We start from the raw sequence: 26,454 nt of genomic DNA on the forward strand, positions 1-26,454 counted from the left end.
AAGTTACTCCGTCAAACTGGTTAACTGTGAATCATTATTTAACTCCTTGCCTGTGACTTATTATACAGAAATTGGAACGCTCATCAGCAGCATGTTGCTCAGATCAAGCAGGTATCCAGATATGTCCGAAAGCCACCAGCTTGGCTGCACATAAGTGAGTTTCCATCCCTTTGTTTGAGCTGTTTGACTGCCAGGAACATTGACTGCAGTAATTGCTTGCATCAGTACCAAATATAGCACAGATCATAGCAGTTGATGACAATAGCAACATGAAGAGATCTAAATAACAGCTGTTGTGAATGGTAGCAAAAGAAACTTTCCAGTAGTGGTCCTAATGAATTGCTAGGAAGAAGGGCCCAATCTTTCAGAGTTAGTGGGTTAGTCACAGAAACAAAGTGAACCAAGAAATAGTTAAATGTGATAACTGAATTATGCCACAGAACAACCTCTAAATCAGTTCTAAAATAGCATCAAGATGCAAGTGCTTATCTTTTGAATTGACACTACAATATTGCCTCTGCAATGTGAGTGTCCTACTTGTTGCAAATAAATTATATTAAGAAGTATTCTCACTGTAATGTAGTTGGTTCCTTTTGAGCTCCATTTGTCAAACAGATAGCCGATTTCCAACAGAAATTGTTATCAGGAATTCATTCACTCACTCAGTTTCTGTAACTGATACCACCTCCTATCTAAGGTGGAGGGACAGTGGACATAATGAAATTAAAAGAGAAAATGCTAAAAATGCTCAGCAGTTCAGGCAGCATTTGTGGAAATATAAAGATTTCAGGTCAATGACTTTTTTTTGTCAGAGCTCTTACATTGTTAAATCTAATGCTGTCAGGCATTAGTGTTGAACTTTACATACAAACTTATGAACTACCCTTGGCTCTTGATCAGTGATTAGTAGCAACATTAACACGTCTGAAATAATTTTCAAGTTTGAATTTTTGTTTTTGCAACTTTGCCTCAATTTACCAATGTGACAAAGTAATCACATTACTGATCTGTTCATAGACATTTCTTTCTGAACAAGTATTCTGACAATGACCTTGAAACATCTTTAAATACCTACTCTTTCCAATCTGATATGGTTGGTCATGATGATATTATGAATCATTTTTATTCATGATTCTAAGTGTGTTGAAAACAGGGAGCAGATGCCTGAATTGTTCTCCTCAACCAGGGCCGGTGTTCAATGTTGAAGGTTAATATAAAATATGTTTTTAAAAGCTTGACCACAGCTTGAGTAAGCTATTTATTCCCAACATTTGTAGAGTTCTCATCTTACAGATGCCTTTACATTTGGCAGGTACCTTAAGTTCCAGGGGTCACGTTTATTCTGGATATTTTGTTAAAATGATTTGGCTGCCAGACACTATTTTTCAATTCCCAAAGAAGGAAAATGAGAGTTAACAGATGTGGCACAGCAATATTAGATTCCTTATAGTGTGGAAACAGGCCCTTCGGCCCAACAAGTCCACACCGGCCCTCCGAAGAATAACACACACCCTATATTTACCTCTAACAATGGGCAATTTAGCATGACCAATTCACCTGACCTGCACATCTTTGGACTGTGGGAGGAAACCAGAGCACCCAGGGGAAACCCAAGCAGACACGGGGAGAATGTGCAAACTCCACATAGACAGTCACCCAAGGCTGAAATTGAACCTGGGACCCTGGTACTGTGAGGCACCAGTTCTAACTACTGAGCCACCATGCTGCACCCATATTCATGGATATCTTGATGGTATAACTGATGACATGTCTTTCATATCGGGAAGAGAGAAGACACTAGTCACATGTGATGAGAGAGGACTTAGACATTCATGAAAGTGCTGTACTTGATAATCTATGTACAGATACAAATAAAGCGGTATTACATAAAAAATAATTTGAAGAACTTTACTTAAGGATAGGGGAAAACCTCAGGGACAGCATTGGTGCAGAGACCCACAGCTTGAGAAACTTCAGATTAGAGGGTTAATATGCAAGTTATGGCATTGATTTAAAGTATAAGTGAAAACATAGATCTTGAAATCCTCTCACTACTTTTTCCCAGTAGTCTGGTAAACTGTTCCATTTTATGTATTTATTCAATTCCTTTTTGAAAGCCACCACTCAACCTTCTGCTACCACACTTACAAGCAGTGCATTCCAGAGTATGACTACTCACTGCATTAAAAAAGAAGTTTTCATGTCATTTCTGGAAAATGTAATGACAAAACCACTTCTGACAAAACCACATTGTCTTGATGTTCAATTTAATTTTCGCCTTCACTGAAGGATCACCCAGTTTCTCCAGTGAGAAGTTAAGCCATGCATTTAAGGATGTTCTGGGTCTGATCTTGCCCTTGTACTGAGTTTGCTGAACATACATAGCTTGTTGAAAGAATCATTCCAGTTGACTTTGAAGATACTGGTTCAAACTATGGACTGTTATCTAAAGACACTTACTGAAGTACACGTTTACACACATTATGTGTTAGCCCTGTTAGTGACTACAGTACATTTTGTTTCATATGCACATAATGGTCATTTGGGGTATGTGTCCCACCAGTTAGTCAACACAAGTTTGCACACAAGAAGGGGAAAAGAATTAACATAGGATGAAGTTATAAACCTAAAATTCACTTCAATTTCTAACTTAATTTCACTACAAGTTTTGCCTGATAGTTAAACTATTAAGTGTTAGACTTCCATTCCCATTGGCAAACCAGGCCCTTTTCTATCTTTTCAGCTCATGCATTCTGTAATATTATTTTTCCTGTAAAGTTTTTTGTAATCTCTGTTCTATAAGGTAGGCATTCAGAAGTAGTTAACATTCATGTTACATCAGCTCCACCCATTCTACTCAAGGCACACACAATCTGTGGGAGGAAACAAAGAGTTCTGCTCCAGCTTTCAGAGGGAACAGATGTATTTGTGCCAGCCATCTGAAGTTCTAATAATCATGATTACTTATCACTATCATGCAACAATCCTTCATGAACTAAGAACAGTGCCCCTTCTGTAGATACTCTATTGTGATATATTCTGTGCTGCTAATTACCAGGTACGCCCAAGACAAAGTAAAGACAAAGGAGAATTGGTGGCAGCAAGATATCTCAAACAAACCTGGCCTGGTATTACATTCTTGTGGAGATGGCAAGTACCACAAGATGCCAGCAGTAGTCATCTGGGAAAATACCACAGCCCGAATATGGCTCACTTATTTTTTCCCATCTGCAACATAACTTCAATAATTATTCAAAGTTTACAACTGTTCTCACAATTTCCTGCTGCTGGTAGAACTGAAGTGAAGGGAACCCTTTCAAACCTGCATTTATTACTCATTCAGGTAAACCTTAGGGAGTATGACTAATTGTTAACATGTTTCAAAGTACATGCAAATTATTCTTTTGCCTACTCATTTCAGCCAAACAACTTGAAATTATAGATTTGTGCTTTCTCTATTTCTTACTTTTATTCTACAATTTAATTTGATTGTTCATTTTTATACTGGTGTATTCTCTTCATCATTGCTAATGATTGTTCTATTCTAATCTTTCTGCTTTTTTGTAATTTTTTTCTCCTTGACCTCTGCCCTTTAACATCTCCCATTGTTTCTGTTTTATAAATTCTGTCATTGTTAATCCCGCCTGCTCCTCGATCTCTGCCCTTCAGCGTCACCTTCTGTCTGTCCTGAGAGTTAACTGTGTAAAACTCTATCCTGGAGAAATCATTCAAATCTTCCACTCCTGTCGAACATCACAAGCCTGTAAAAGTGTCTGTTATTATAAATCATTCTTAAAATATGCAAAGAGCTACAATCTTTATTTTAAAGGTTTCCTTCAAAAATCCTGTCAAAACCCAGTGTCTGTTGCAAATTGTCCATTTCCCCTCCCCCACTAACTGTATAATTCATGCTAGTCATATGAATTATGAATGGGCCCATCGGCATTTTGAGGAGGAACTATTGAATTAATTGAGTCTCTCTGGCATTTCTCATTTATTTGTACTTAAGATCTGAACTAAACTGAATTAAATATCACATGTAGACTTGCATGCTTCTAAGTCTGAAACTTTCAGAATATTCATCAAGTTGTCCATACTGAATTTGGTTAATATAACTAAGGCTTGAGTTCCTTATTCAGTGTTTTGGTGCTTTGCAACTGCAAATGTTCTTTTATAAACTTTCAATTTTGAAGAAGAGTTACATTGAATTCAAAATGTTAACTCCATTTCTCTCTCCAAAGATGCTGTCAGACCTGCTGAACTTCTCCAGCATTTTCTGTTCTTATTTCAGATCTCCACCATTCATAATATTTTCTTTTGTTGAGTACACTTATTAATGTAGAGATCACTACAAATTTTCCATTGGGAGTTTAGTAATGAGAAATTGCCAGTTGGATTGTAACATTGACCTGAAGGCAAAGAGTGAATACATTATGTAAAAGTAAAACACAAAAACAAATAAAAATTACATGCACAACTTCAAGGTATGTTGTACTTTCAATGGAAAGAAGCATTTGAAGGCACTGCTCAAATATGACATCAGGTCAGATGGGATATTTGGTCAAATGCCCAAAAGTTCAAAAAGGAGGTAAGTTTTAAGGAATGTCTTGAATGAGGTCAAGAGGCAGAGAGATGTGGGGAGATATATCTAAATGCTAGGGCCTAGTAATTAAAGGTACAACTACCAATAGTGGGACAATCATAAACGGGAATACACAAGAGGTCAGAATTAGAGGAATGGAGATATCTTAGAGACTTGGGGTTGGAGATTACTATATCAAGAAAGGTCAGGCCATGAATGGATTTGAAAACAATTATGAGAATTTTTAAATCAAGATATTGTGTGACCACTAACAAATCAGCAAGCACATGGGTGATGGGAGAATGGAACTTGCTGGGAGCTAACTCACAGACAGCAAATATTCGAATGACTTCATTTAGGTGCCCTGAGACAGGGTGAAGTTGAGTGATGCTCTAGTGGTGGATATAGATTGCCTTAGTAATGACACAAACATGAGGCTGAAAGTTCATCTCAGGAACAAATGCAACACCAAGATTAAGAACAGTATGTCCTAATCCCAGGCTGTAACAGATTAGAGACAGGAGCTGGTAAATTGAGTTTAGAGCAGGGACTAAAATTAATGGCTACAGTCTTCACATTATTAAATTAGAGGACATAAATAATATCTACTGATATAATCAAACAGCTAGCAGTATATTTAAGATTGCAGTGCTCACTTGTGGATTTTGCTGTTGTTAAGTTTCCAGAGCTTTAATTTTGGACTAAATGATTTAATTGGGTCAGTTTTTTTTCTTTAATTACTGCTTTACAGCTCGCAGTCATTCGCTCCAATGCCATTCCATGAGATTAACTGAAACAGCCCATTTCAGTTAAATGGATAAAGAATTTCGTTCAGATGCATTGTTGCACTTTGTTGATTCCTGCAGGTAAGATCAACATGTTAGGGGCCTCTGTTTGGATTTAATAAGAAAAAAATTGCACTGACAACATGTGTGTGTGAATTGCTATTGTATTAGGTCCTTATACGAGGGTGGTTATATGCGATGTGTTCAACTGAGTCACAAACATCTTTGAGTGTGTCACCCAGTTGATGAGGTTATGGTTCAAACTCAATGGCAGAATATGGTAGTTGAACAGTTTTCATCAAGCAAAAAAGTTGATTCACGACCTGATCATTTTTAATGTCATTGCATGGGGTGCATGTGTAATCAGCAAAGTCACCATTTGTCGTCCATTCAAAATTGCCCATGGGCTGTGTGATTTGCTGAACTATTTTAAAGGATAGTTAAGTATAACTATTGACCTGGAGTCCCATGTAGCCATACCAGATAAGGATAGCAAATTTCCCTTCCCAAAAGGATATTAATGAGCCAGATGCATTTTTAACAACAACCAATAAAAGTTTGATAAAAACTGAAAGAACTGCAGATGCTGTAAATCAGAAATAAAAATAAAAATTGCTGGAAAAGCAGGCTCAAGAAGCTGAATGGCCTACTCCTGAACATTTACATTGAAACAATTTTGTGATTATATGGAGATGATAGTATGATTAACTGATTTTTTTTTGTCGTTAATTAGATGAGCATAGTTTCACGGTCATCACATCTAAGATTTCTTTCTAGTTCAGCTTTTTACTTATTTGAATTTCATCAACTGCCACAGTGAGACTATGGACTCACATTCTCAGAACATATAATCGGGCCATCTGGATTGCTAATCTGCTGACATTATCAATAAACAATCATCTCCCCACGTTAAGTTTCAGTGTGTTTTGATTCTCCTTTCAGACATTATTTGAAAGCACGAGTGAACAATTCTTGTCAAAATGTGACTCATGGAATGAGTAGTCTAAATGTTTCCTGGATACCTAGATTTAGACTATATGAAGATTTGGGTAGGGTGATTTACATTATTTTTAAACAACATGTTAAGGCATATAATAAGGCACTTCTAGGTCTTTCAATCAAACCTCTTTTTTGGACCAGAGATAGGAAGATATTTTCTAATCAACTTGTACAGAAATGTAATTATACACCTCTGAAGCAGGTGGGACATTATCACTGTGCAGTTTTGATTATTCAAGCTAACAAGTCAGTTAAGTAATTTGATATAATTAGACACTAATAGCAATTTATAGGAGAAATTAAATGTTTGAAGCTGGCTATAGCATGTTGTTATTCCATATGTTTGCCTAATTACAAAAAAATCAGTTAATCATACTATCATCTCCATATAATCAGAAAATTGTTCCAATGTAAATGTTCAGAAGTAGGCCATTCAGCCCCTTGAGCCTGCTCTGCCATTCAATAAGATAATGGCTGAACTTATTATAACATCAAATTAATATCCCTATCTTTCCATGACGACTTATAAATCCTTGCTTAACAGCAATCGGGAAGCATAGTAGAGGGCATTTTGGAAGTGGCTCCAATACAAATTGCATGGAGTGATGTGTTGCCCATGAAGCCTTAATCGTCCACTGTGCTTTTTGAGAAGTTCAGCTACTTTAGATTAGTATTTACTGAGCTTTCCCAATTGTCTATCCTGGCTCCCAGTCACCAGTGCTTCATGTTTAAAAATCTTCATTCTTTTATTGAAATACTTTACCGTCTCAACCTCTCTTATTTCTATAACTTCTCCTAGCCTATAATTCTCAGAGGACCCTATGTTCCTTTAACTTACTGTTAGCCATGTATTTTGAGCTCTGTATTCTGCAATAGCCCCCAGTAAGTTTTTGTGAAACATCTCCCTATCTATTTCCTTATTTCATTGATCAAATCTTTAGACACCTCTTCAATTTAAGCCTTGTTTGGCTTATTTTCATCTATACTTACATGGAGTGCCTAGAAGCAATTTTAAGAATGTTAAGTATGCTCTTTGAAGTGTGTGTTGTCATTCTAATGTTATCAATTCCACTATTCAACATTTTATAATGACCTCTATATAGGTGCCCAATTCAAAAGCAAACAAGATATTCTACAATGTTAACGATTTGGAGATGCCGGTGTTGGACTGGGGTGTCCAACAGGATATAGTCCAACAAGTTTGATTGAAGGATTTAACAAATACTTATCCGCTGATTTTTGTTTTTAAAAAATAGGGAATGCAATAGCTATCTGGAACAATTAAAAACAACCTGGGAAAAAAAACACTTCCAATAATGACCACGGAGTCACAGAATACAATGTCACCTGGACTGCTGAGGACATATGTAGGGATTTACAACATAGTCCTGTGGAAATAAAAATACCTTTACAATGTTAAATTTTGAAGTTGGAATTCAGGCCTCTTTATCTCTATCATCAGAGAAACCAGTCTGAGCACATCCTCCATTTCCCTAAATCAACTCTTTCCTAAAATGGCAACAATTCTTGTGTAGATTATAGGATTCCTACTTGTATACTTAAAGAGTCAACAAACTGTGACAAGCGTAGTACATTTGTTTAAGAGTCATGTCACATTAAGAAGCTCAACATGCAGATTAGTCAAGTATCTGGATGTTCTGATATAACCAGAAGCCATGGTCACTGTGCATTGTAACAGCCTCTGTAAAAAATGTGTCTCGATTACTCATTCTGTCTATCCTAGCTTAGCTATAACTAAACTTACCAGAGATTGTCAAGCAAACAGAATCCACATATTTCATTTGTGTTACATAATAAACAGCACAAACAACCAGTACAACAACCCCTCTAAAAGTGACATTGGGACAATCATTCGTGGGGCTTTGAGTTTCCTAAATGTATTGTAAGGCTATTACTCTCCCATTAATGTCAATTTTGAGAAATTAAGTTAAAATTGCCCCACCTTTGTCTAAAAGGCACTTTTTATGGAATTATGGAATCATAGAACAGTTACAGCAAAGGAGGAGGCCATTTGGCCTGCACAGATTGTGCCAGGTCTCAGCAGAGCCACTCAGCTAGTACCACACTCCCATCTTTTCCCCATTATGCTGCAAATATTCTCTCTTCAGATTATTGCCTAATTTTATTCTTCAAAACCTTGACTGAATCTGACTCCACCACACTCCCAAGCAATGCTTTTCAGATCCTAACCATGCTGCAAGTATGTTTTTTTTCTCATTTTGCTGTTGGTTCTTAAACACTTTAAATCTGTACCTTCTGGTGCAGGAACATTTTCGCCCAATCTACCTTGGCCAAATCCATCATGACTTTCAAGAATTTTATCAAATATCCTCTTCATCTTGTCTGAATGAACAGCTTCGGTTTCTGCACTCTATCCATATCACTGACCTTCCTCATCTCTGCAACCATTCTGTGCAGCTTTTCTGCACACTTTCTAATTCTTTCACATTCTTCCTAAAGTATGGTCCTGTGAATGGGGCATCATATTACAGTTGAAACTGAACTGATATTTTATGCAGATTTATCATAACCTTGTTGTTTTGTACTTCACACCCCTTTTCTAAAGTTTTATTAATTGTTGTCTCAGCCTGCTCTGCCATCTCCAATTGTTACATTCAGGTCCCTCTTCTCTTTCTCTCCCTTTAGAATTGTACTTGTTTAATTTTATATTGCCTCCCCTGGGTAGTCCAACCAAATTTAATCAGTTTCCACTTCTCTGTATTAATTTTTATTTGGATGGTTGTCCACTCTAACAATTAAGACTATCATTTGCACAATTCATGTCATCTACAAGTTTTGTGGTAGCCTGCATATCCAACCTAAGTCATTAATAAGAATCAAGAAAAGCAGAGGCTTAACATCAACATCTTGGAACACAATTATGTACCTTACTTCAATCTGAAAACTATTGTGGATCATTAGAACATAAAGGGACAGATTTCAGCCCATTGACTCTGCTCTGCCATTCTCAAACTCATTGTCCTGCCTTCTCCCTGTCATCTTTGATCAAGAACTTATCTGTTTATGTCTTATATACACACAATGATTTGTGGGGCAATTTTAGCTTAATTTCTCAAAATTGACATCAATGGAAGAGTAATAGCCTTACAACACATTCAGTAAACTCAAAGCCCCATGAATGATTGTCCCAATGCCACTTTTAGAGGGGTTGTAATACTGATTGTGCTGCGTATTAGGTAACACAAATGAAATACCTGGATTCTGTTTGCTTGATGATCTCTGGTACATTTAGTTATAGCAAATTATGTCTTAAAGACTCCACAACCTTGTGCAGCAATGAGTTCCATAGATTAACCACCTTCCAGCTGAAAAAATTCCTTCTCATCTCAGTTCTAAAGGGTCATCCTTTCACTTTGAGTCTATGTCGTTATATCCTAGTCTCTCCCATTAGTGGAAGCATCTTCTCCATGTCCAGACTCTAACCAGGTCTCTCAGCATTCTGTAAGTTTCAATGAGATCCTAATCTCCATTGAATACAGATTGAGAGTCCTCAACTTCTCATATGTCCAACCCTTCATTCTCGGGATCATAGTTGTAAACCCCGTCTGGACCCCTCCAATGCCAGCACATCTTTCCTTCGAAATGGGGTCCAAATCTGTTCACAATATACAAGATGGGGTCTGACAAGCCTCCATCCCACCAAAAACTAACCATTTTCCCTGACTCGAGTGATTCCTAAAAGATAATTACCAATACCTCCACAATCTCCTCAACTACTCCTTCAGAAACTTAGAGTTTAGTCCATTGGGTTCAGATGATTTATCCACTTGCAGACATTTCAGCTTCTCCAGTTCCTTCTCCTTAGTGATGGTCACTATACTCACCTCTGCTCTCTGATACAAAGTTAAGGTATGCTGCTGATGTCTTCCACTGTGAAGACTAACAGACAGTACCTATTCAGTTCCTCTGCCATTTCATTGTTCCCAATTACTAGTGCTCCAACCTCACTTTTCAGCTTGCCTCTTTCTTACCTTTTATAAATGTAAATTAAACTTTCCCAATCTTTTGTTATATTATTTGCTCACTAACTCTCATACTTAATCATCTTCCCCCTTATTGCTTTTTTAGTTATCTTCTGCTGGTTTTTAGAGGCTTTGTAATCCATAAGACCATAAGACATAGGAGTGGAAGTAAGGCCATTTGGCCCATCGAGTCCACTCCGCCATTCAATCATGGCTGATGCGCATTTCAGCTCCACTTACCAGCATTCTCCCCGTAGCCCTTAATTCCTCTAGACAACAAGAACCTATCAATCTCGGCCTTGAAGACATTTAGCGTCCCGGCTTCCACTGCACTCCGTGGCAATGAATTCCACAGGCCCACCACTCTCTGGCTGAAGAAATGTCTCCGCATTTCTGTTCTGAAATGACCCCCTCTAATTCTAAGGCTGTGTCCACGGCTTCCAACTAATCTTCCCCACACCATATGCTTTTTCTTTTGATTTTGTGCTGTCCCTGACTTCCCTTGTCAGTTATGACCCAAACCCTAACTCACTCCCTATTATGTCTCTTCCTCCTTAGATGAATTTCTGCTGTGACTCCAGAATTACCTCAGGAAACACCTGCCATTGCTGCTCCACCATCTTCTCTGCTATGCTTCCCTTCCAATCAACTGTGGCCAGCTCTTCCTTGACTTCTTTGTAGTCACCTTTGCTTAATTGTAATACTGTTACATCTGAGTTCACCTCTCTCTCAAATTGCAGGGTGAATGCTGATGTATTATGGTCACTGACCCCTATGGACTCCTTCACCTTAAGCTCCCAAATCAAGTCTGCCTCATTATACGTCACCAAATCCAAAATTTCTTGTTTGTGAGTGGGCTCCATAACTAGCTGTTCCAAAAGAAAATCTCATAGATATTCCACATGTTCCTTTTTCACATCAACATATCCTTCTGCCTCCTGTCACTCAGCTAATTTTGTATCCATACGATGATAGTCCCTTTATTCCATCTGCTGGGCTTATACATACATACTTTTTTGAATTCAAGTATAACATTTATGATTCTCCAGTTCTCTGGTACCACTGCTGTATCAAAGGAGCAATGAAAATGAGAGATTTTGCAATTTCCTCTCTCACTTCCCTCAGTATGTTTGAGCGCATTTCATCCAGTCCTGGTGACTTATCAACTTTAAATACAGGAAGCCTATCTGATGCCTCATCATTGCTAATTATTAGCCCATCCATTATCTCAACTTTTGCAACAACTTCTACCTTTGTAAAGTCAGATGCAAAGTAATCATTTAGTACTACAGCTCTGTCCCCTTCACCTGTGTAACTCCCTTTAATCCTTAATGTGTCCCATTCCTCCTGTGAAAACTGTTTTATTATTAACAGGCCTATAGAAGGCTTTTGGATTCTCTTTAAGTTTATCAGCTGTCTCTTCACATTCTCCTTTTTTTTACTTCACTCATGGGATGTGGACTTCGCTGGCTAGGCCATTATTTATAGCCCATCCCTAATTATCCAGAGAACAGTTAAGAGTCAACCACATTGCTGTGAGTCTGGAGTCACATGTAGAGACCAGACCAGGTAAAGATGGCAGTTTCCCTTCCTAAAAGACATCAGTGAACCAAATGGGCTTTTTTGACAAATGATGATGGTTTCGTGGTCATTAGGAGATTCTTAATTCTGGATATTTTATTGATTTCAACTCCACCATCTATCATGGTAGGATTTGAACCCAGGTCCCCAGAATGTTAACTGATTTTCTGGATGAATAGTTCAGTGATAATACCACAAGGTCATTGCCTCCCCAATATTTGGTTGATCAATTTGTCTTTGAACATTCTATATTCAGTCTGGTTCTCAGTTATTAATCACCTTACATCCATAACAAGCTTTCTTTATCTCTTTCATTATCCAATGAGCTCTGGATTTATTTGTCCTACCTTTCGTTCTTGTGGGAATGTACCTTGGATATACTCAAACTATGTCCTCTTTAAAAACTATGTCCTCATGGGCGGCACGGTGGCACAGTGGTTAGCACTGCTGCCTCACAGCGCCAGAGACCTGGGTTCAATTCCCACCTCAGGCGACTGACTGTGTGGAGTTTGCACGTTCTCCCCGTGTCTGCGTGGGTTTCCTCCGGGTGCTCCGGTTTCCTCCCACACTCCAAAGATGTGCAGGTCAGGTGAATTGGCCATGCTAAATTGCCCGTAGTGTTAGGTAAGGGGTGGATGTAGGGGTATGGGTGGGTTGCGCTTCGGCGGGTCGGTGTGGACTTGTTGGGCCGAAGGGCCTGTTTCCACACTGTAAGTAATCTAATCTAATCTAAGTAATCTAATCTAATCTAAAGCCAGCTAATTTCCCCACTATGTTTTTTTCCCTCCCAATCTTTGATTCTAATCAGTCTGGAACAGATCCTGAGCTATCTCTGCAATGTACTAACTCCATTCTTTGCATGTCTAGCCTTCTTTCTTTGTAAGATGGAATGAAGTCAAACTTGAGGCAGTTTGATATTATGAACTCATTGCTCCTGTGAATGGTTTGCCAATAACTTTCATCCTCTTTCTTACTGAATTGATTAAAATGGAGTCCTCCAGGGATGAAAGAAAAATTCATTTGAACAGATTTCCAGAAGTTGAAAGAAAGAAAAACTCAATAGAAAAATGAACGAACAAATTTTGGTCCTGTTTCTTCTATATTACAGGTCAGGAATTAGCCATGAGAATAATATGAGATGTATTATCTGGAAATCATTAGGGCCTGTAAATATGGAAAGCATTCCTTTGTCCCACCGTGTTTTTGAGTAAATGCCAAGGCTTGGCATAAATGTCATGTATTTGTAATATTCGAAATGAATTCCCTACCAGCAGAAAAAAAAAGTACAACAGATCATCAAATTTCTGAGCCAGCATTTAGTGATGAAAGTTAAATCATTTAATTTCAACAACCTGCTTTCCAACATAATTTTGGGCGAGTGTGAGTTCATTGTCATGGAAGCAGAACAGTGTTAGACAGTTTGAACTTTCCACCAGTGTGAAGCTGCACAATGGGTGAGAGACTTGATTGTTTATATCTTCTTTAGTCTATCAGTTGTCTATTATATTGCAGCATTATCACGAGTAATTATGGATTTGATTTTGATGCATTGTTAGCAGGTGGATGTTCATGTGCATATTAATCACGTGGTCAGTTTGTCTAATAAAGTGCCAGTTGACAAGAAATTCAGTAAAAACAATGACTGCAGATGCTGGAAACCAGATTCTGGATTAGTGGTGCTGGAAGACCACAGCAGTTCAGGCAGCATCCAAGTAGCTTCGAAATCGACGTTTCAGGCAAAAGCCCTTCATCAGGAATAAAGGCAGTGAGCTTCAGGCTCACTGCCTTTATTCCTGGTGAAGGGCTTTTGCCCGAAACGTCGATTTCGAAGCTACTTGGATGCTGCCTGAACTGCTGTGGTCTTCCAGCACCACTAATCCAGAAAGAAATTCAATGTTGCTATTAGCACTTAAAAAGTCACAGTGGAAACTGCACATAACATTTGCCAGTTCCATTAACTGTTTCCTGGCTAATGGTCCATTAAAGGGGTTGCTTGCATAGGTAATCTTGGAAAAAGCTATAGTCAGACTAAAGTTTAGGGGTGAATTTTACAGAGGGTTCATTCCTTACCTAACCAGTCAAAACTTTGGCCAGCACCTCATTGACTTTAAATCCAGCTGCCCTATAATGGTAATAAACTGGGAGCAACCATACGGATTTGACATTAGGAATTCTGCCAGGGAAGTGATGTCCCGTCCTTGAGCGCTAATGGCCAATTTGATCCATCAGGAGTTGGAGACCACAGCAAGAGTGGGAGTTGGAGGGAGAGAAGTCATGCCTTGTAAAGGTTGGGGAGGGTGGAGCTTAAAGCACAAAGGGCAGGCGTACCTTCTTGGGAGAGGTTACCCTGATGAACACAGGTATCCTTCCTTCCAGTTTGCCCTTAGCTCATGAAATGAAATTTGCCAGGATGGTCACTTTCCCCAGTTGCCACATTTTGTTAGTGATAGAGAAGGTCCTGAGGTGGCCATCAATTTTATACACTCTTTCCCTATCAGTATTTAAATTCAATTCCAACCATTTTTAACGCTGTTTAATTTGAGTTGTTTGCCATTGAAGATTATGACTCCACATTTTATAACTCTCCTTACTTTTAACGAATTTAATGTACTTATATCCATCCATGCAGCAGATACTTTTGTCCTCTTGAAGGTATTTGAATTGAATTGGCTAAATAACAATGCATACATCTACAAGGTAAAGGTCATATGGGAAACAGTGTAATGGAGAAAGTATTAAGCAAAGTGGGTAAGAGACTGTTGAGTTACTATACAGTTGAAAGATTACTCTTGCAAAACTAATAGAAATTCAACAACAAAACTCATAGAAATTCTGGTTTATTCCCCTGCCTCTATAGAATGTTGACTGACAGTCTTCTGAAGTTTGATAGTTGTGGGAGCAGAATGAGGGGCATATTTCCTGTGTTTCTCAAATATGGGTTAGTCAACTCCCTGGCTTCGTTTTTCACTTTAATCTTCATAAGTCCCTCAGTATGCTTTTGTCACCGACACCACCCGATATTATTTTATTCCTAATGAATTATCAGTTCAGCCAATTTATGGGATATAATACAAAATATAGTTGACTTTCCATTACATGTCTGGTTTTACTACATGTAAGTAACAAGGACAACATGTGATTTATTTAGCTCAGCTGTGGCCTGCTTCCATTGTTGGTGGCATTTCTGCCATTCCAGCTGTTCTTGCTTTGTCTTGTGTGTCATGTCCTGCAGTGTGGATGTTACTGCCACTGGTGTTTTTGTTATTTTTCTTTCATGTAAACATAGTATTTTAGGCACAGAGGAGGAATTTTTTGCCCTTCAGCCCTGTGCCAGCTCTTGAACTGGTCGTATCAACTGTACTCTCCTTTCCCTATTGCTTTACAGTTTCTTCTTTGCAAATCGTTCTCTGGATTCTTTTCCAATGGTGTTATTATGATGTTACTAATTTCTATGAGAGAAAATAAAATCTCATGAATTCCCACCTCAATCTTCCAGTGAATTGAAGATTTACTGTTTGTATTAAGGATTCGCTAATCATTGGAAATAAAACCTAGTTACCTCCCAATCCCTTAACTTGGAAAATTCTTTGGGTCCGGCTCCCCCTAACTTTCAAGATTTTAGTTGGAAGCCATAGGCAGACCTTAGGAGGTAATTGGAGGCTGCAGAGATTTGAAGTCCTCTGGGCAAATATAAGGCCTCAAGGAGACCTCTGGGAGAGAGAAGGGAGACAACGATGAGGTTTCAAGGTGAACTGTGTTGGGTGCTGTGGTTGGGTGTGAGATTAGAAGAGTCTTGGGGAAGAGATCAGAAGGTGAAATATCAGGGAGAGGTCAGAAGGAGATTGGAAAGGCCTCATGGAGAGAGATCAGAAGTGTTGGTTGTAGATGAAAATTGAAATTTCATGGAAAAGATTAGAGAAGGGAAGAGGAGGCCAGAAAGCTCAACATCCAGAAGAGATTGGAATAATCATGTTGAGAGGGGGAGATTAGAAGCATTCAGGTGGATTACAAGGAAGGAGATGGCAGCATTGGAAGGAGATCAGAACAGTCAAGGAGATATTGGAAGTGCTCGAGTGGGGAATAGCAGATGGGTCAGGCAGATTGCAGGTGATTCAGGTTTAAATCAAAGCAGCTGCAGAGAGAACTGGAAGAACCACTGTGGGAGGAAATATCGAAATGGTTATTGGCAGGGGAGAACAGAAAATTCAGGGTGAGAAGATCAGAGGGTATTGAAAAGATCAAGGAGAAGATTGAAAGGATGTGGAAGAGGAAGATTGGAAGGATAGGGAAAGAAATGGGAAAGGCAGAGTGGGGAGAAATCAGAATGGTTGGCTGGGAGATTGAAATAGTCAGATGGCAGATCAGGAAGTTTGAGGGGGAAAATAATTGCATAAAACATAAGAACATGAGTAGATCATCTGACTGTTTGAGCCTACTCTGGCATTCAGTAAAATCATGGCCAATCTCTGACTTCAATGCCATTTTCCTGCACTGTCAATGTATCCCTTGACATTTTTAATATTTAAAAAATGGATTGATCTCAGTCTTTGAACATACTCAGTGATTGAGCCTTCACTGCTCTCTGGGGCAGAACGTTCCACAGATTCACTACCGTCTAAGTGAAGGACTTCTACTTTATCTCAATCCTACAAGATCCATCCCTTATTCTGAGCCTGTCTCCTCTAGTTCTAGATCCCCAAGCTAGGGGGAACATCCTACCTGCATCAATTCTGTCAGTCCCTGTAAGAACATTGTGTGTTTGAACAAGATCACCTCCCATTTTTCTAAACTCTAGAGAAAAAGCCCAGTCTATTTTACCTTTGTTAATATTGGATAATCGTTCAAAGCAGGAATTAATTTGGTAAAGTTTATTGCACTTTTTCAATGACACGTATATCTTTACTTAGGCAAGGAGACAAGTAATACTCCAAATGTCCTCTCACCAAGACTTTATATAATTGCACCAAAACAAATTTACTCCTATATTCAAATTCACTTGTAATAAAGACCAATGTGGCCCAGTGGTTAGCACTGCTGCCTCACAGTGACAAGGACCCAAGTTCAATTCCACCCTTGGGCAACTGTCTGTATGGAGTCTGTACATTCTCACTGTGTCTGTGTGGGTTTTCTCCTAGTGCTCTGGTTTCCTCCCACAGTCCAAAGATATACAGGTTAGGTGGATTGGCCATGCTAAACTGCCTGTGGTGGGTGGGCTAGTTGGATTAGCCATGGGAAATATTGGATTTGGGTGGGATTCTTATCAGAGGGTTGTTGTGGACTTGATGGGCTGAATACCTCCAGAGGGATTCTATGAACGTACTGTTTGCCTTCATAATTTCCTGTTGTATCTGCATGTTAATTTTTTACGCTCGTGAATGATCTTGGGAGAGATCTTGAGGGTCAGTGGGGTGTCCAGTCACAGAGGCAGAGAAAACTAGAAACAGATTGGCAACTCTACTTGAAAACGTAGGAAGGAATATGACACTGAGCCATTGTGCTTTTATAAATTATCACTGATGATAATTTACAAGTTTGGGACAGCTTGAAGCTATGTTTTGCTGTTTGGAGTGAGTCAGGAAAAAGAAACAAATGCTTTATAAGACCAAAGCTTGCTGGGTCACCTCCATCTGAAGTTTAGGAATTGAATTGATTCATCCACATTGGCATTTGGCAGTGGAAACACTATCTTTGGTCCACATTAGATTATGGGGAGCAGAAACAGTTGTGAGCCCACTTACATCTGAGTAAATACTATACAGATTGACATTTTTGTACTCTTCTAAAAGATACATTTGAAATGATAGTTAACCAATTTTCTGTTATCTTGCTAATTAATGTAGACAAATAGTACCCAAGCCTCCCCAGTATAAATGAATTGAACTAGACTTTTAGCTTTGTACTATGCAATCCTTGGAAGCTTAATTTCATCAGATATTAAGTGCATGTTTCAGATCAGATTGTACAGAAGGTTTCATGTTTAGGCAGGTCAGATCTGTTGTTAAGAGGAAGTGAAGTGAATAACTGCATACTTAGCCTCTGGCATTGAACAAAAATGTTAAATAGTCAGAAAAAAATTGTCTAATTTACCATCCAATCCTTACATTTGTACTGTCATAACAAAAACACAGCATATCTGGCAGACACTCACTTGTATCCTGCCTAAAGGCCAAGTAGTCATCCAGTTCAATTATGTCTGAAAGTTTATATGTTCCTAAAATGAAATGAAGATGGCAAATAGTGAAAGATAATACAGAATCAAAAACACACGCACTCATACACACAGCAAATACATAGGTTTTGTTTTGCATTTTATCTAAAATTTGGAAGTTAATTGTGGTGAGAAAATACGTTATAACAGATCAGACTGTGAGCTGCAAAATATTTATTTTCCCAGCTATCAGTTCATGATTAGAAAAGAAGGAAATTCTGAAACTAAAGGGCGTGTCATTTCTCTGAAGGAACTGGGAATCTCAGGGTTAAAAGGTTAACAAATACATTACTTTGTATCTATAACAAGAAACAAACACTAATATATTTCATCCACATATTAAATCTCTTCAGACCTTTGGGTTTCATAAGAGTGTATCATGACAGTCTAATTCCATTCCAACATCAGAATTCAGTGCAGTAATTGTGATGGTATTGCACAAGACCCCAAGTCATGTTTAATGCTCATCTCTCATTATCTATTTAGAACTGATCTTTGCACAGCACTTTGAGCTTATTTAAGGAGGTGGAAAATAAAATTGAATACAATGTGAAATAAGTGGCTATGTTTATTCGGAATGTGAGACAGAAGGTAGGTAAAATGCAGGCAAATATTTGTGGAATCATATTTGACATGCCACTTAAATCTGGGGATCAGAAACCACAAGCCTTGCATTACCTGAGTGGAGGGTGTGTATTCTGGTCAACTGTGTGTATGAGAGTGTGGGAGCAATTGGGAAAGGTAAACAGGTATTACTGAAGAACCCTTTTCTCATTCTCACATTAACATCATACATGGTGCCTACTGACATGACCTACAGATCATAGCCCTCGTCACTTATGGACATATCAAGTCTTAATTGCAATATGGGTTTTTTAAAAGGTACATACAACCAATGGTTGCCACAGAATTTTGTGATAAATGGAGAGTGAGAGAGACTCTTGAACATCTCACCTGATGAGCTGTCAAAGAAGCCTCAAAGAGAGAAAATTTACTATAAACTCAGTTTGTAATCTCACAGGATTATCTCAGACTGCAAACATGATGGTTAAAAAAATGACAGCAGTCTGGGTGAAAGACATATTTGCATTTTTCTCCTTTCAAGAATAAATATCGACAAAGGTTAAAAGTGAGATTCAAATGTACACTGTGTGTATTAATTAGTAGCCTAATGTCCTGGTCTGCTGTGAAAGTCACAGCTCCGGGAACTGCTGTTCAAATGCCCCGTACTGCTGGAAAGAAAGGGATGGAAGCTCTCACTTGCTCTGAATATTGCCAGTTGGCCATTGCTGAAAGGTATCAGGACAGAAGAGTTTCAATCAATCTCCAAAGCCGGTAATCTTAAAATCAATGCTTAACAACTAATGTCAATGCTACCAATAATGTCAACCTCAATGGCCACAATGTTCAATCATTTGCTTTTCATGAGCAATTCAGAGACTGATCTAACATTTTTTTTTTACTTTTATGTTTCTGTACTCACCTGCAAATTCTAACGTGTGTGTGTATGTGTTGAATTATTTTTTTCCAGTGTTTTGAAACTAATACACTTATTGTTTATGTTAACTAAGGAACACTGGCTAAATTGGTTTGTTTTAAAACATGTGCACCTTTATGGGGGAAGGGTGTACACAAGGGAAAGAATCCTTTTTAAATGAAATCTTGCTGCAATCAATCAAGGGGGTGGTGTATAACCAAGGACAGCCAGTTCATCCTCCTCACCTAAGGGCTTTTTTCAATGTGCCTTTTGGGACATTTCTTATTTTCAAACCATAAGTCTTGGCATAATTTTATTAAAATATTGCTGTGCACTTAACTCTAGCTGCCACAAGTATCAATTTTATGAGCAGTTACTAAAGGGTGACAAGAATAGAATTCATTCCTATGATTCCCAGACCAAACAATTATTTGGCAGAGGCTGGGGATTCTCCAGTGAGTACCTCACCTTCTGACAACCCAAAGCCTATCTACCATCTACAAGGCACAAATCAGGTTTATGATGGAACACTGGCCACTTATCTGGTAGGGTCCTCCTCCAACAACACACAAGAAGCCTGAAGGTATCCAGGTCAAAGCAGTCCATTTGACTGGCCCTTCTTTCAGCACCTTAAACAACAATCTACAGTGGTAGCATTTTATACCAACTTCAAGCTGCATGGCAGTAGCTCACCAACAAACCAGTAACCTCTATTACTTAGAAGGACAAGGACAGTAAATGTTTGGGTACAACATGGATTGCAAGTCCCACTCCAAGCCACACATCATCCTGACTTGGAACTATATTGCTTTTTATTCATTGTCACTGGGTCAAAATCCAAAGATTCATTTCCTCATAGCACTGGAGGTATTCTTAACCACTCAAGATGGACTTCACTGGTTTGTGAGGATGACTCATCATCACCTTTTCAATGGAACTTAGAAATGGGCAATAAATTCTAGCTCAGCCTGTAAGACCCACATCACACAATTTTTTTTAACATGTCTGGATAGTGAATAATGAATGTAAATTCCTGATGAAAAAGGATGAAGGGCTATATGTATTGAAGCCAAGAAATTATGCCGACCCAAATTCATAATTTATATAGAATTTCATCTCAAGTAACTCAGTCCACCATCTGTCTCCTTCTGTTTTGGTTTCATCTGGAAGTTTAGTTAATATGAAATGTCTCAATCCATGTTATTTAACATCAGAAATAGGAGCCTTTCCAGAGCTGATTCAAAGGTACTGCATTTATATTTCTCCATCTGCGACAACTCCACTAATTAGAGTCTAATACCTTGCATTCAGCCAATTTCTAATCCGTCTTGTAATTTCCACCTCAAAGATCTACTGCTCCTAACAGTAATCATGTTGATTTTATTGACTGCTTTCTGCAAGTCGGAGTTCACTGTTGCCATTATGCAGTTGGCAATGAAATGAAAGTGCTGTATATGTAGACCAAAGTTTATTTATCTGTTTGATACAGTTGTGGTCACCATCTGGGCTATGACGAAGCTGCTCCTTTAACAAGGTCCTTTTTTTTCAGTGGGGTTATAAAAGACACAGACTCTGAAAAGTCTAAGTTTAAAGGCTTTAGGACCAATTTGATTATAGCTAACAGATACTGCCTCAGGCAGTTAGGTTTTAAAGAAACAGTTGTACAGTGAAAAGGGAATGGACAGTCCTCCCAGTTCAGCTTTTCTCTGGGTTGATTTGGTTTTTACCAGTCTGGCTACTCACTGAAAGCAGTCAGGCAGTTTTGAAGCTAGTGAACCCAAAGAAGCAGGTGCAGGCTGGTACTCTCTCTCTGACATCTCTCCTGTAAGATCCTGTGTTTGATTTTACCTTTTGTGCCAAAGGATGTTAATGGGGATCGTTGCAAGTATTTGGAACAGCATCATTAAGTTGGGATGATCTGTTGGGTTTTCAGATAGGTTGAGTTATTCAGTGTTCTGTTCTTTTTTTGTTTGTGTTTCATTTAGTAATCTTGTTAATCAATTCTGTTTTGTTTAAAACTGCGTGGTTTGACCAACTGCATCCCTGGAATATTCGTGTTACAACTCCTTAAAACAACGTGCAAAGTTAGGATCTGGGCTACTTTCTTGAAATGTTTTGAGGGGGTCTGGCCTGGTCCATAACAGTGCTGATCTCTCAGATGACTGCTAAGCTAGTATGGGAGGAAGAAAACACAAATTAAGAGCAAGCAATGATATCCCCACGATGGCATTCGATAACTGACTAACACAGAAACTGTGGACACAGCATTTAACTTTAAGGTAGGATTTGGAGTGAGATACAGATATATTTAGGGACTTAATGATGGATGAATAACAGTTCAGTGCTAGGGTTTTGTCAGATGTGTGGCATTGATGTTTCAAACTTGACCACTGCAACTATAAAATAATAAAATTGAGATTCATTACAAATCAATTTTGCAATTTAATATATCCTGCTAATTTGACTCAGTAACATGGATTTGGTGTTTTTTCCACTGTTTGGGCAGCAGTTTCCTTTCCCTACCTGAGACATGATAAAAATGGGACAGTGAAATAAGAGATGTCCAAAGGTTTCCAATACTTTTACCAGGCCAGATAGGAACCTGGATCACCTGTCTCCTCCATGGATGCAGGCAGCCAATTTACATAGTATAGACCCCAATGGGTGGCTTTGCAAGGTCCTAAAACCGTTCCCTGCCGAGTCCACCCACTCAGCGGAGGCACCTCCATGTGGCCACAGGACAGCGTGAGTGCCACTTGATGTCAGAGGATCCATTCCATGAGGATGGTGGTGCACTATTAAATGGCAGCAACCACAACAGTTCCTGGTGTTTCATTTCTCCTTTCTGGTGGCCCTATTTCATCCCTCCTTTTATTTCCCTTTGTGACCAGTGAGTGGGAATGTGGATGTTTCATGCCACCCTACATACCTCAGCAGTGCCTACCTGTGATAGTGGGACTGCCAATCTTTGAGTGCTAGGTGGCCTCCAAAGCTGGGAGACTGTCTTCCGTCTTTTGTTGGGTTACAAAGTTGCCTCCAGGGAAATAACTCCATTGCCTAGCTCCTGAAAAGTGCGTGCTCATTAACCTCACTAGGCTTCGCCATTGGAGTTGCAAAGACCGCTAGAAAATCTGATTTACTGAATCAAAGTTGCCAGTGTGGCTGCTCCTGAACAGTTGTTCTCTCCTGATAAACATTTGCAAATGCCAAATCTACACTTAGCTTACTCATGATTCAGCAACCAATACGATTTGTTTCCACAGAAACATAATAATCAGGTTCTGTTGTTGAAAAGCAAAACAAAATAAAACGAAGGTACAGTGAATGAGCAAAGCCATTTTAAAAAATGTGAAGAAGAAAACAAAAATTAATTACAAATGTTGATACCCTTTTAAGAGCTCCTTTGCACTGAGAAGTTATATGCAAAGGAGATAAATGGATTTACTGCACAAAGTATTTCAATACAGAGGAAATTACGTAGGTTCCGATTCGCACATGCTTCAGCCATTGTAAAATAAACTAAACTTCTCATTCAGAGTATCTATCAACAATAACCCAAATGGAAAATTCTCTGCATTGAAATTCCAGCAGGAATCAATCAGGTTTTCACATTACAAATTTCAAGATGCCTGCCCATCTGAATCCTGTTGCCAGGAATGATCCAACTAGCAGTGGAAAATTCACCCTCAGAAGCTGAAATGGAAGCTTCGTGGCTTGCATTTGGGAGACATTAAGTCACGAGTCTGCAGGCAAATTGTAAACACATACGTTGTGTCAAACGGCCAAGGCAAGGTATGTTGTAATGCCAAAAATTTACCAACATCATTTGAATTCATTTACTCATCTTGTGTGGTGTGGCCCCAACCCAAGTTCATTTGTTTTGTTTTAAAAATTACGTACATGTCACAAGTTAGAACTGCAGATTATTATCCTTTGAGGTTTAACGCTAACACCTTTCTGTTACTGAGATAGCAAAAATAAGTTGCATTTGTGGAGCATTTACTAAAGAAAAGAATTCCCAAGGTTCCTTCATGTTATAAGAGAATGCAATGCCAACAGCTGCCAACACATGGTTGGGTAGATTTCTGGCACTATCATCATTTTCTAGATTGGTCTACAGGGCCGACTTCATCTAAAGCAATGGAGGAAAACCACTAGGGAAGCAGCTCAGTTACAAAGACTATGAGGAGACCGAGACAGTAGGTCTGTCTTCCTCAAGATGTTCTGCCTTTCCCTACTTAAAATCCTTATAATGTCACAAGTTTGAATGGATCTTACTGCAGTCTTTACCATTAATCCTTTCAGAACCATTATCTTATACAAAACCTCCCTCAAGCATTTCTTCCTCATCACTAACCATTCATTTATATGATTACACTTACGACTAATCCATCTGTTCCCCAAGTCTCTGAATGTACAAATTCAAGCTGTCTATGATGCCAACCATGGCCAACATGTGATCAGTTATATAATTGTCACCATCTTTGTTTTCTGACTTGGCCTAAGAGCCTACTTAGTCTAACATATCAGAGGAAAACCATTAAATATTTTAATGAGAATTAACTTAAATAAGATGCAGTTTATTGCATGATAGCACTGGGTACAAGTTATATTAATTAATTCAGACTTTATTGCTAATACTATGAGGGGATCTATATGGTGGATCTGACTTCCTTAAGATCCAATGCTGTGCTGCCTTTACATTATACTGTATATTATTTCACTAGCAAGGAATGGACAGTAAAGAAAGAGGACTGACCACAATCTTGATCAACGAGTTGGCTTTTAAGTACACTGTTAAAAGAGAGTGTGGTGGGATGTAGGATTTGGAATTTGAGAGTATGGAGGCTAGGCAACTGAAGACATCATCATAAATGAGAAAATTGGAGATGACAGAAGGTAATTTTCTTTTGTCATAGTGAGTGTATAGTTTGGAAACTCAGATAAGAGTTGAGTAGAATACTGAAGTTTAAGACAGACTGAATTAACCTGAGGAAGTGGCTCAAGGCAAGGTGGAATTGGTGGCAAAGGTTAGGTGTATGTGGAGAGGGGATGCAGAAGATCATGGCTTTGGAGGTAATACTTACGCGTGAATTTAATTGGCTGAAAATTAGGAGAATGTTTCCTCAGGCAGTTTTTACATTCAGTAGTGCACTATCTGAAAGGGTGAAGGAAGTAACTTCAGTGGTATATTTCATAAGGAAATTAGATGCATATTTGAAGAGCAATATTTGTAAGGCTGTGAGCAAGGAGCTGGAGTATATTAATAATTGGGTAAGTTTATCAAAGTGTTGGCATGGACACAGCAAGTAATAGATATCCAAAACTGAACAAATATTTTTGAATACACATTCTATTGGCTAAACCGCAACATGTGACAGCTTAATTTGATGCTGAAATGTTGCTGAATTCTTAAAAGGTTCTCATCACTACTGTAACTTAATAACCATTTCAGAATTTGCAACCCAGGCAGTTCACCTTCTTGGCTAATCAAACATCAATGGTTTTGGTTATCTTAATGATTTTGGGTTGAAATTGGCCCAAAGTGTCAATTATTGAGAAGCACAGTTACGTTGGCTTCAGTGTATAATATTTCGTAAGCCTGTAATGCCAGGAGGATTCCTGGAAAGGAAATGTTATCTCAAAAACATGTGAATTTCAAAAGAATCTCTGGAGACATCTGGAAACTATTAAAGTTTTCACATTCCTTCAGTATGCCACTTTCCATAATAGATTTGATCTGCCAACAAATGTGCTGCAGGAATTTCTTTTCATCACAGACCTCACATTTTGCAGTAAATATTAACCACATACTTCATTAAGTATGATTTACTTTTTCTTTTCCAAGCAGCTATTGTGCAACAATTACCATTTTATTAACAAGTGTTTGTTTATAATAGTTTCTTATGGATTAACAAAGATTCCTGTAATATTGTGTCCTAAGCAGACAGTTTAACCCTATTCCATCTTTGGGTATACACTGAAGGAGAATGGACAAAGGCATTTTTAAATAATCATTCAATCACCATTGGGCAAATCAGTTTGAGCATTTCATTTCACAGTTTCTGCAATCACATGATCTTAAACAGTGCCAGACTAGCTTGGAATATAAATGCACTATATTCATCACTGTATGAGACCTGCATTGTTAAAAATGGCCTTTGCTGCACAAATCAGCTGATGGAATCCAATGAGTAAACTCAAAATTATTTTAGGCGGAATCTTCCCAGCCCTGAACAGTGTGGGTGTAGACATATCAGTTGGGAAAATATGGTGAGGTTGGGAAAATGAGATTCCTGACATCAAGTAAAAAGCTGATTCTGCAATCAATTTTTTATCAGTGAGATGATAATTTTGCTAGTGAACAGCGAGGGGCCTATTTGTGTAGCGTTAATATCTAATCTCACATCATTGATTCACAGTTTCTGATTCTCCTACATGACAGTGACAAACTAGATAGCAACAATTCCCAACACGAAAGCCAGGAGACGCCCCCTCGCTAATTCTTTGTCTGGGCCCACATCTTGAACAGCAGCAGCCAACACCTCAGACCAAGCTTGGAGTGGGTGGAGTAAGTTTTTTTTGTGTGTCTGAGCACAAAGGCACTATTTGTGAGCAACATGAGGCCTTTCAAGCACCAACTGGGTTAATCAGATACTTTCAGAATGCGCTAAAGTCACCTACAATCAGATTTACCTGCATGCGAGATGTACACAGTGTCCAGCTGATACAAATCCTGGTTGCAAGTAATCTTGATGATCTCATTGGTCATTACAGATTGATCGTAGACATCTCTGTGAAGCAGAAGTGACCACAGG

At 38.6% G+C, this 26,454-nt stretch overlaps 1 protein-coding gene across 8 annotated transcripts in view; it reads right to left on the bottom strand.

Moving 5' to 3' along the window:
- amer3 (APC membrane recruitment protein 3) overlaps positions 1–26,454 on the bottom strand; it is a 147,633-nt gene that overhangs the window by 57,740 nt on the left and 63,439 nt on the right. The window contains exon 3 of one of the 8 annotated variants that reach the window (XM_072572926.1): positions 18,091–18,162. The exons of the other annotated variants lie outside the window; for them this stretch is intronic. Coding sequence (XP_072429027.1) covers positions 18,139–18,162 — 24 coding nt within the window. The 3' untranslated portion in view covers positions 18,091–18,138. Of the gene's footprint in view, positions 1–18,090; positions 18,163–26,454 lie in introns of those variants that run through there. 8 annotated transcript variants of the gene reach the window in all.

This window comes from Chiloscyllium punctatum, chromosome 6 (assembly GCF_047496795.1).
Source record: "Chiloscyllium punctatum isolate Juve2018m chromosome 6, sChiPun1.3, whole genome shotgun sequence".
Classification (NCBI taxonomy): Eukaryota; Metazoa; Chordata; class Chondrichthyes; order Orectolobiformes; family Hemiscylliidae; genus Chiloscyllium; species Chiloscyllium punctatum.